This window comes from Hyaena hyaena, unplaced genomic scaffold (genome assembly GCF_003009895.1).
Source record: "Hyaena hyaena isolate Hyena2069 unplaced genomic scaffold, ASM300989v1 scaffold_214, whole genome shotgun sequence".
Classification (NCBI taxonomy): Eukaryota; Metazoa; Chordata; class Mammalia; order Carnivora; family Hyaenidae; genus Hyaena; species Hyaena hyaena.
Window position 1 is genome coordinate 1894350 of NW_024080842.1, and position 12097 is coordinate 1906446.

The 12097-nt window shown below is 40.5% G+C and overlaps 1 protein-coding gene across 2 annotated transcripts; it reads right to left on the bottom strand.

Annotated features, from left to right (window-relative positions):
- Window positions 1-551: 551 nt before the first annotated feature.
- Window positions 552-8866, bottom strand: CAMLG (calcium modulating ligand). Of its 2 annotated transcripts, none has more exons than XM_039242307.1 (4): window positions 8597-8866; window positions 6470-6924; window positions 4810-4875; window positions 552-1236 (listed from the first exon to the last, which is right to left on the bottom strand). In XM_039242307.1, exons 1-4 carry the CDS (start codon window positions 8766-8768, stop codon window positions 1045-1047), a joined length of 885 nt encoding a protein of 294 aa, XP_039098238.1. In that variant the 5' UTR covers window positions 8769-8866; the 3' UTR covers window positions 552-1044. The 2 variants fall into 2 exon arrangements, with proteins under 2 accessions (XP_039098238.1, XP_039098237.1); XM_039242306.1 differs by having other exon boundaries at window positions 6470-6927.
- Window positions 8867-12097: the final 3231 nt, after the last annotated feature.

Sequence of the window (12097 nt, forward strand, 5' to 3'; positions counted from 1 at the left end):
AAAGAAGGGTATATGTTTTTGAGGTTGCCTGATTCAGTCAGAGGGGCGTGCAACTCTTGATCTTGATGTGATGAGTTCGAGCCTCACTCTGGATACAGAGATTACTTAAATAAATAAAACTTAAAAAAAAAAGGTATATATGTTTTTAATTTCACAAGGATTAATCAAATAGACCATACAAAAATCTTTAAGGAAGTGTAATACCAAGCAATATTAACACTTAATGTTTTATAACCTTCCAAATATGACAGTTTTCAAGTTAGTTAAAAGGGTATCTATGATATTGGGTTACATACCCAGTCAATTTTCAAATTCCATTTTTATATATACCAATCATGCTGTTCTAGTTTGCTTAAAAATCTTAGTTCTAGAAACTGAAAACTCAAAAGTGAAGATTTCTAATTCTGAGTTTGGTAATAAAAAATTCTCATAAATAAAAATTAAAATAAATATCCTCATAAATACCCTCGAATTTCACATGTATGAATGTTAATCACTTCCTCTATTACTCCATACTTATGCTGAAGTAAAAATTAAGACACTCAGCAAGAAAAGATAAAATTGGCTACCTTATTCAGCCCTTTTAAGTTAAAACATGCAGACTTAACATAAGACAATTTAGTTTCTTCCATTTTATTTTTAAGACGGCTCCATTTCTCAGGACAGAATGACACAAATACACGTCACAGCCCATGGGGTTGGCTGAGACCATGTGCATCTGCTCTTTTAAAGCAGTAGCTCAGCTCCCAAAAGAGGAATTACAAATCTCAGAAGTTAGAGAAAGGTAGAGACTAGGGATTCTACTTAAACAAGAAAAGTCAATTAATGACCATAGTAGTCTATTCTTCACATCAGTATTAATACAATACTCAACACTTTTAAATCCGGGAACCTGCCATTCCATTCCTAACCAGATTTTACAACCCTATAAAGTAAAAGAAGGACATAAAGGTGTAAACTGATTTGCCTCTTTCAGAGACACTGCAGTATAGTTGAGAAGCTGCTTGTTTTTTTATAAGCTTCTCCTTCTGTGTTCTTCAAGCTTCATGGTACTTCAGAGCCCCAGTAATTGAGGAGTTCATGACAAAAGATAAACGTGAAAAAGTAGACACAGAGATCTGTGAAAACTTCGCCCATTTTGCTATAGGTATCCATCGATCGATTTATCACTTCAGCGGGAATTCCAGATAAAAGAAGTGCAGCTGTTAGTACTGTTGTCTTTATCTTCTTTTCACCCTGTACACAAAAAGACTTAAATAAATCTTACAGCTTTCAAAAGACGACTTAAGCACTATACATACATTATCAGTGCTGCTATTTTTGCCTAAATGATTCAAAACTAATAGTTTTTAACTAATAGTTTTAACTATGTATTAAGTTTCAATACATCAATCAGTAATATTTACTAAGCATATAATGGGTAAAGCAGCGAACTGCTAGGCAAAAGGGGAAAGACACCATACATGCTATCAAAGATGAAAAAAAAGTCTTAGAGGCAAGATAAAAATAATTTAAGATATATACAACAGCACAGGACAAAAACAGGAATAGCATGGGGCGCCTGGGTGGCTTAGTCAGTTGAGCGTCCGACTTTCGCTTAAGTCATGATCTCACGGTTTGTGGGTTCAAGCCCCGCATCGGACTCTGTGCTGACTGCCAGCTCAGAGCCTGGAGCCTGCTTAAGATTCTGTGTCTCCCTCTCTCTCTGACCCTCCCCTGCTCACGCTGTCTCTCTCTCTCTCTCTCCTAGAAATAAATAAGAAACATTTAAAAAAAAAATTAAAAAAAAAAAAAAGCTGGAAATCTGGGCATCATCTTAGATAACTGCTCAGTGAATGGCATGAATAATGTATAGCACAGTGGCTCAAAGAAGATAGAAATTAGTCCAGGGTTACATGCATAAAGAAAGCACAGTGAAGGATTTCACAAGGAAGTAGAATTGAAAATTGAAAACAGGCCTTCAAGAATGAGCAAGATTTAGATGAATAAAAATGAGAGGAGAAATGTCATTGTAAGGAAAGTCTCATGACAACGAAAGCCTGAATAGTGACAGCTATACTTAAGGATGGAGTTATTTGTGACAGAATCATCAGAACATTCTGTAGAGCCCCCACCTGCCATGCAAAGCAATTCACACTTGTTACATATGCAGTAGCATATCACTGAACATGTATTCCCTGATAAAAATTTTCTTGTCTAATTTTTAGCAGATTCAAGGCTGAATTTTCCTTTTTTTTTTTTTTTTAGGAGTACTGTTGTTGTTTTTTTTTTTAATCTTTATTTTTGACAGAGAGAGAGAGAGAGAGAGAGAGTGCAAGCAGGGGAGGAACAGAGAGAGAGGGAGACACAGAATCTGAAACAGGCTCCAGGCTCTAAGCTGTCAGCACAGAGCCCGATGTGGGGCTCGAACTCACAAACCGTGAGATCATGACATGAGTCAAAGTTAGATGCTTAAATGACTGAGCCACCCAGACGTCCTGAGGCTGATTTTCATTTACATTATCAATTTGGTATCAACAAACCCAGTCACATGATTTAAAAAACTTTTTAAATATAAAAAGCAATGGCTACCCAAGAGGAATCAGAACCTATGTCCCCAAAAGGATCCATACAAATTCTCAGCTGCTTTAGACATAATAACCAAAGACTGGAAACCCTCCTACATTCCTATCACAAATAACTGCTGTTAATAGTTTCATGTAATATTTTTCCAGAGTTTATGGGACTCTTGGTTGGCTCAGTTAGATTGTGCAACTCTTGATATCAGGGTTGTAGGTTTGAGCCCCATGATGGATATTGAGATTACTGAAAAATAAAATCTTAAAAAAAATCACAAAACTTCAGTGTCTTCACACATATACAAGCAAAATCAAATATATATTATTCTCCCCCTTTTTATGAAAAAAGTAGTATACAATAGATGCTATGCTGCACTTTGTTTTCTTCTCTCATTATTTCTTTTTTTTTTTAAACTTTTTTTTTTAATGTTTTATTTATTTCTAGGAGAGAGAGAGTCTAGGAGAGAGAGAGAGAGAGACAGCGTGAGCAGGGGAGGGTCAGAGAGAGAGGGAGTCACAGAATGAAACAGGCTCCAGGCTCTGAGCTGGCAGTCAGCACAGAGCCCGACGCAGGGCTCGAACCCACGAACCGCGAGATCATGACCTAAGCGAAAGTCGGACACTTAACCGACTAAGCCACCCAGGTGCCCCGTTCTCTCATTATTTCTTAACGAGCTTCCATTATCTATACACTAGAGCTTCATCATTCTGAATGGATATGCCATAACTAAATGAGTCAATTTACTATTTTTTTTTGTATTTAAAATATTTTTATTTTAAGTAGACTCGACACCCAACATGAGGCTGAAACTCACGACCCTGAGATCAAGAGTCCTATATTCTACTGACTGAGCCAGCCAGGCACCCTTAATAAGTCATTTATTAGAGATATCCTGTTGTTTCCAAACTTCCCTATTGCAAAGAAATAATGAGCGTTTAAAGGATAAATTTCTAAACAGACATTTTAATTAAAATTACTTTTCTTGGGGGCACCTGGGTGGCTCAGTCGGTTAAGCATCTGACTTTGGCTCAGGTCATGGTCTCACAGTTTGTGGGTTTGAGCCCTGCATCGGGCAGGCTCTGTGCCGACAGCTCAGAGCCTGGATCCTACTTTGGATTCCGTCTGTCTCTCTCTCTGCCCCTCCTCCACTCATACTCTGTCTCTCAAAAATGAATAAACATTAAAAAAAAATTTTTTTAATTACTTTTCTTGGGGTTGGTATCAAATATACATTTATATCACCAAAAAAAATTTAACTAAATTTAAAAATAAAATTACATTTCTTTCTTCACTCTTTTACTTTGTATATATGGCCTGTTTGACTCTTCATAAATATATTTCAACCTCCATTCAAAATACACACGAGGCGGGTGCCTGAATGGCTCAGTTGGGTAAGTGGCCAACTTCTGCTCAGGTCATGATCTTGCAGTTCATTGAGTTCCAGCCCCGCATCGGGCTCTGGGCTGACATCTCAGAGCCTGGAGCCTGCTTTGGATTCTGTGTCTCCCTCTCTCTCTGTCCCTCCCCCCCTCTCTAAAATATACAAACATTAAAAAAAAATTTTTTTTAAATACACAAGGTCTATCACTGCATTACAAACAACTAAGCAAATGATCAAGTACTCGTTGTTCAGCAAAAAACTCATACAATACTGAATCACATAAGTGAGGTTATTTTCTCCACCAGCCAAGTCCCATAAAATTGTGTATACATTTGTAGGTAAGCCAACTAAGTAAGCAGTGACACTCTCCATGAGTCTGTAATGCAGTTTTGGCCAAATATTTCTTGCAAATACCAGGCCCTTGACATCAAGATAAAGAGCACTGTTATTAAGCACCTAGTAAGGAGCACAGTAAGATAAATCAACCCATCTTAAAATTAATTTCCTTTATTACAGACAAAATGTGTTACTAAATTCCCTAAATAATTAAACTCAACACTTTCTCAGACAAGTACTATTCAAATTCTGTAGGTAAGTTTTTCACCAGTCCATAGTAGACCGGCATTTTTATAAAATATGATAAAAATGTTATGGCAATTTCAAATTGCTAACAAGTTCCTAATCACTCATTTTCTGATCTTAGGTCTTATAAATAGACATAAAAGTTTTAAGGTCAGCATTGGTGGGACAGTGAACTTTTAGTAGCACTGATTTAGACCATGAGGATGACTAATTTTTAACTCTTAGAATTATGTAACCATTAATCAGTCTAAACACATCAACCCAATTTAGAAAAAATTTTAATTTACCTTAGGAAAATATTTGTATAGTCCCATGTATGCAAGTTGCAAAGTAAGAAACGGAGCAAATATGGACTGTGAAGATAGAAGATAAAGTTATGTATTTTCAACATTATCATTCAAATCACAACAAATCAAACTAAACTAACAGCAGCTGCAAAATTCCAAGCAAAAACAAGGTAAAATCAATACTTAATTTTAGTGGCTGAAAGCAGTCTTCTTACTGCAGAAGGGTGAAAAAAAGGGACAAGATTTCCTTATCATAAAACATGTTTCTCAAGTCACATTCTTTTGATGTCCCCCACAATGTCCTCTCCCACAAAAATTTATTCTTTAAATGATTAAAAGTATTCAATGGTGATAGATGTATAACACATCATGCAGTAACATCTGTCTCTTCTAGAGGTAACTAACTGACTATTTGAAAGCACACATAAAGTCCCAGTACTCAATAGATACCATGCATTCCCAGACTCTGGGGCAAGAAATTAACTCATAAACTATATCTCTGGCATTCAAATGACAAGCTATTCTTATTATGGATAAAATGGCATGGTTGTCTTGTGTCTCTCACAATAAAATCGAAAAGATCAAAACAATAATTCATTTATATTGATTCCTAAACGTAAAAATATTATGGAGCGAAGGAGCAAACGCCACCAGATGGATGTAAAATAGTAAGAAAGAGTAGCTGAAAATCCGATAGCAAAAAAACCCCCAGAAAACAAAAAAAACCTCACATAAAAATGAGGCACAAAAATAGGACCTAACTTGAAACACGTGAAAGCACAGAGCCCTTTCAAACAAGAGAAAGTAGCTACGCATCTCACTAAGTGCTGAAAGCTAGTACAATTTAACATCAGAAAAAAACCTGTAGAGCAGATTGTCATTTAAGAAAAAACGTGCATAAAGCTGATTTTAAGAAAGTTTTTTGCCAAATAACATTAACTTTAATTATCTGAACAATTTCCTTATGTAACTGGTAGCTGGTAGGTATTCTTTAAATGTCTAGTGAATGGAAATACTTCCAAGAGCAAGACATGGAGCTATGAGCTATGCTTTTCTTCATTTCTCCTGGCACATTCTGAGACAATAAAGACGGACTGCCATTACGATGATACTACCACGTTATAAAATGCTGAAGTGCTTTCTGAAGACAGGAAACTTATGTGGTTCAGGATTAAAATTAAATTAAATTAAAGCTCATGTTCAGAACCATAGGAACTACATTTTAAGGTTTCAAATTATTCTGAAAAGTGGTAATTAATATACAGTATATGTAGACAGTTTTTACCCTTTGGTTTTGGAAAGAAACCAACCCGCTGTCACTTAGCTACGTGACCTTGGGCAAATGACTTAACCTCTGAGTCTTCATTCCTTCATCTATAAAACACAGAGTTAAATGATACCGAGTTCAGAAGGATGAGGTTAAATGGGTTAATATATGTTAAGCACTTAGAATACTACCTAGAATACAGAAAGGGTTAAGCAATTATTATTGGGCTCTGTATTTAACCAGGACATCCCATCTATATCTAGGTGAGCAGCAGTTTATAATATACCTCCAAAGAGCCACATGAATCTGGTAAATATTAATCTTGGCAATCAATCCCATGGATTAATAGCACTCGTTACATAACCAATTTGCATGTTGCATTAAGTTTCTTACCAAGTACTTGCAAACAAAAGCTCTGACTCCAAAGGCAAGAAGAGCACATCCCACCAATCTAAATATTCTAAAAGAGTCAAATTCTTCTGCTGTATTTCCATCTTCTTGATTGGGTTTTTCACTAATCAGCTGTTTCCGTAGCTTCATTGCTTCTTCAAATCTGGAAAGGTACTGTTCAAGGCCATGGCGAGAACCCCTCTGGACAGTGTCGGCTGTCAGGTCTCCTCTGTTCCGCTGCCGGAGCTCAAGGTTTACATCATTACTGCACTCTGGTGGTTTAATGAAAGAGTCCAATCTGTCTCCCAGTTGAGTCCCCTTTACCTCGGCCACATCACTTTGCTGGTCAGTTGCTCCTGTACCAACCGAATCGCCCAGCACGACTCGCTTTGAAACTGAAGGGATGGTGAGGGAGTTCAGTTTGTCACTGTCCTGCTTTGATTTTGTTTGACCTTCTTCTTCTGAGAAGAGAAATTTAGAAGCCTTATGTAGTATACACCAGCGAACACCTTTCACATTAAGATGAAAAAATATGCTGCTACTGGAAGAACTCTGTAGTCTCCGAATCTAAATTCCTATTCTGCATAAAAACATAAACTAGTTCCTTCTTCTACACACTCAAAATATATTACCCCCGAAAAGACTACTCCTGCAAAGGACACGTCCCAATGTGGGGAGTAGACGATAAGACTAGCAGACAAATTGGGAAAGATGGTCATGGATAAAGCCCAGGTTTCCATTGACAACGTATCCCAGAAGTATGACTGCACCGCCTGCTCTAGCTTATCTGGTTAAAAACATAAAATTATTAAAGCTTTTTAAAATCTGTATTTTAATATTACAGTTCTGAATCCAGAGTCCTGTCAGCATAGGGTGTGGCATATCCTACAGCTACTGTTTACGTAATCCTTCCACTGTGGTGATGGAGCCATTAGTAGGTACTTAAGCAGTTTTAGGATGCTGTTCTGGTTTCAATCCAGAATGCAACCTTTACTGACAGAATTTTCAAAGCAGAAGAACAAAATATAGAATGTACCTCGAGAAAGATAATAAATGCTTTGGGAAAGAATAAATATCCTGCTTTTAGTTATTAAAGGGAGAAATGTGTCTTCTAACTACTGTTCTAGGAGAATCTGAAATAGTGCTTCTTACCTTTCCTAGCAGTTCTGGCTGCAAACCTGTGAACCATCTACAAGTTCAGAGCTGTCTACCTAAAGCCCACAGAAATCACAAAGATTTAAGCAGCCTGCGAACAGTGACTAAGCGTCAATTACTACAGGCACTCAATGGAAACTTAGAGAACACTAGCACATATTAACTGTTCCATAAATATTCACATGAAAAAATTTTTTAAGAAATTCATTGTACATGCACCAGGGGAGAAATGAGGAACTCTCTTTAGGGTTAAATGCAGTTCCTGACATCAGTCTCAGCACACTAACAGGCACTGAGGGAAGACCTGGGGTGGGCACGTCCCACTTGTTGGGGTACAAAGAATGGTCGCTCCAAATTTATTCTCCTGTCGTAGAAAGCCTGTAGATGACATGTTGAGAGCACTGAACACAGATACGAAGATACCACCATAAGGGTCCCAGATCCACGTAGGAAGGACTAGGCGGCAGTTCAGCAAACACAAGCTCCCCTGTGCCGACAGGGTAACAGCGAAAGGCAAAAGAAGGTAGATGCTGGGGAAGGCAGTGGAAGGGAAAGCATTTGTAACGGAAAGAAAGGAAAGTAATCTACCTGAAGAGCACAATAGAGCAATGTACCCGGGGGAAAAAATATGCGCCCTTCAAGAGAGGGGAGGGCGTGGGGAAAGAAGGGGAAGAAGGGGCTGTAACTGGGCAGAGGGCACCATGCCTAGGGACTCGGGAGCCAAGGCTTCGCAACCTGGGGCGGAAATAGGGACAACCTCAGATTGAAGCCTACGGAAAACCGAAAAGAGGGTCTAGAGACGTCCGAGGGTTAAGAAGTGAGAACTTGGGACATCACCTAAGAAGCAGGGACAGAGGGGAGGTCAGAGAGCAGGGCTTTGTCAAAGAGATCGGCGGGGCGTTGGAGGGAAAGCAATAACGACCCTGTGACTAAAAGGGGTGGGCGGGAGTCTGAGGGGTGACGGGAGGTCCTCACCCGCGCCACTCCCAGGCCTGTGAAAGCCCATGATCCGGTTGATGCGCTGTTCCGAGTTCATAAGCAGCTTCCTCCGCCGCAGCTCGGCCCGACGCTGGGAAGCCGACAGGCCTGAGCCCGCTGGAGCCCCCGGCCGGTCCCCGCTGTCAGTCGCTACGGTGACAGACTCCATCTTCCCCTCCACAGGTAGGGAGTGAGGAAGGTGGTGCTGAAGGCAGCACCGGCGGCGCCGAGGACTTCAGGCCAGGCCGCAGAGCGCGAGCCCACCCCTACCCTTAGGCCCGCCCCCACCCCCACCCCCCCGAACGCCAAGCCGGAGAGGCGGGCTAAGCATGCGCGCGGCCCGGCCGGACAAAGCCGAGGCTCGCGCCGCCATCTTGAATGAGGGCAGGGTGGCCTGCCCTAGTTCCTCATGCTCCTGCTAACCCTCAATGTTCAACTCTTCCGTCAACAGGTTTCCCTGCTCTTCGCGAGGAAGTGAAGAAAACCGACACCCAGTCTAACTGGCGGTAGAAGGATACAGATGTGGCATGTATGTAGGGTAGGTCTGTGCCCACAAGCAAAATGGAGATTGCTGCGGCAGGCAGTTGTTTACAGTGACCCTCTACGACCTCGCTTATAAATTGCGGAAATACGTAACTCCAGGAGCGACGCTTTGGAGAGAGTTGTATTTAGGATCTGTTTTGATCTGTTTTGGTGGCTGAGTCTTTCTCCCTAATGGTTTTTTTCCCTAAGTACATACCTACCGTGTTCCAGGCTTAATATTTTCCTTCAAAAGGCTTCCCCAGTGGAGAGTGTCCTGTGCATTCTGTGTAAATTGCCTTCTCAACACTCCATAACGTTCTCCTATCTGCCTTGCTTTTTCTTAACACTTATAACCGATTCGCAAGGTAAAAGTGCTATTTTGTTTATTGTCTTTTTCTCACTAGCTAGAATGTAGGCTCCACGAAGACAAGCATTGTGTGTTGTTCGCTACTGCAACTCCTGGAAAAATGTGAGCACTCAGCAGGGCCCACTTTTCCTTAAAGCAGCGTTGAGGGCCATGATAGTATGAGAAGCCTGAGAAAGTGTTTTAATTTTAGATTATTTTAAAGTCAGAAGAAAAGCGTAATAATAATTAATAATAAAAAATAATTAGTGTATAATAATGAATCCAACCTAGATTATAGTCATCCGTATACCAACACAGTCGTAAAATACAATTTAATAATGCCTTTATGGAGGAAGGAGCCCATGAAAGAAAAATGTGTAGAGCACACAAAAGCCATAACACAGTCCTGCTTTTGCTATGCAGCTTTTAATCATAAAGACGAAGTGAATGAGTAAAGGAATGAAGGAATTGAATCACCCATCAACCCTTGCTGAGAGGGCATTGTGGCCAATTCACACCCGAGGCTGCAGAGAGTGAGACAATCTAGTGGGTACCCTGCAATGAAACCAGAATGAGTCACACTCATAGTCAAAATTAGGAAGCAGGTGAAACCCGCCCTAAACAGAAGATAATGAAATACTGTATTTAACTGTTAGTCACCTCTTCAAAACATAAGAGTTTAAGAAAAAAAGTGTAGGGCCACCTGGGTGGCTCAGTCGGTTAAGCATCTGATCTCTGCTCTGGTCATGATCTCACAGCTTATCACTTTGAACCGTGTATCAGGCGCTGTGCTGAAAGCTCTGAACCTGGAGCCTGCTTTTGATTCTCCCTCTCTCTCTACATCTTGCCTGCTCATACTTTGTCTCTCTCTCTCTCTCTCTCAAAAATAATAAACATTAAAAATTTAAAAAGAAAAAGAAAAAAGTGTAAAAGAATCTAATAGTTTACCTTTTGGATTCAGTAACAGGAGGAGCTGAGGTATAAACATGGACTTTTGGGGTGTCTGGACAGCTGAGTAGGTTAAGCATGGAACTCTTTTTGGTTTTGTTTTTGTTTTTTTTTTTTTGGCTTGGATTGGACAGAGTACAATCCAGGGAAGGTCAGAGAGTGAAGGAGACAGAACCTGAAGGTGGGGCTCACCAATGTGGAGCTCAAACTCACAAACCATGAGATCATGACCTGAGCTGAAGTCCTAAGAGTAATCAACTGAGCCACCCCGGCACCCCAGGATTCTTGATTTTAGCTCAGGTTGTGATCTCATGATTATGGAGAGATTGAGTTCCTGGTTGGGCTCTGTGGTCACTTCACAGAGCCTGCTTGGGATTCTCTCTCTCCCTTGCTGTCTGGCCCTCCCCTGCTGGCATGCATGCTTGAGTGCTCTCTGTCTCTCTCTCTCTTAAAATAAATAAACATTTATTTATTTAGAAACAGGGGCACCCGGGTGGCTCAGTCAGTTGAGCAGCTGGCTTCAGCTCAGGTCATGATCTTGTGGTTCAAGAGTTCGAGCCCCACATTGGGCGCACTGCTGTCAGCGCAGAGCCTGCTTCAGATCCATTTCCCCTTCTCTCTCTGCCCCTCCCCCACTCACACTCTCTCAAAAATAAACATTAAAAAAATAAACCTAAAAAATAAACACAGACGTTCTCCTTTGATTGGATGAAAGCTAAGTCCCAGGGACATGCCCTAGTTAATAATTATTAAGCATTAGAAATGGTTCCCCTGACTTTGTGTACAGACCTACATCTGAGTCCCCAATAGTGTCTTTAAAAAGTTCTAAAACTGAAATAATTAAGTATAATAAATGTGGAGAACTTCATGAAGTATACTTCTGATGAATTGAAACCGAATACAATTCCAGGATAAACCATATCTTTTCCATTTAAGGAAGCCTATAGAAGCCAAATGAAAATTTTGTCTCCTTAGATGCATGATGGCCCCTTTAGTTAGATAAGAATTAGAAGTGTAAAGATATTACAGCAGCCCCTTGCTATCAGTGCAGAGCCTGACATGGGGCTTGAACTCACAAACGTAGAGATGACCTGAATCCAAAACAGGGCACCTGGGTGGCTCTGTCAGTTAAGCTTCTGGCTTCAGTTCAGGTCATGATCTCACAGCTGATGAGTCCCATATTGGGCTCTCTGCTGTCATGGCAGAGCCCCTTTGGATCCTTCTTCCTCTCTCTGAACCTCCTGTCTCATGCTCTCTCTTTCAAGAATTAAATAAGACAAAACATTTAAAAAATTTTTAATGTGTTTTATTTATTTCTGAGAGAGAGAGAGAGAGAGAGAGTGTGAGCAGGGGAGGGTCAGAGAGACAGGGAGACACAGAACCTGAAGCAGGCTCCAGGCTCTCAGCTGTCAGCACAGAGCCCAACGCGGGGCTGGAAACCACGAACCGTGAGATCATGACCTGAGCTGAAGTCGGACGCTTAACTGACTGAGCCACCCAGGCGCCCCAAGAAAAACATTTTTAAATATAATATATTGTCAAATTGTTTCCATACAACACTCAATACTCATCCCAACAAGTGCCCTCCTCAATGCCCACCACCCACTTTCCCCTCTTCCCCAGCCCCTATCAACCCTTACTTTATTGTCTGTATTTAAAAGTCTCTTGTGGTTTGCCTCCCT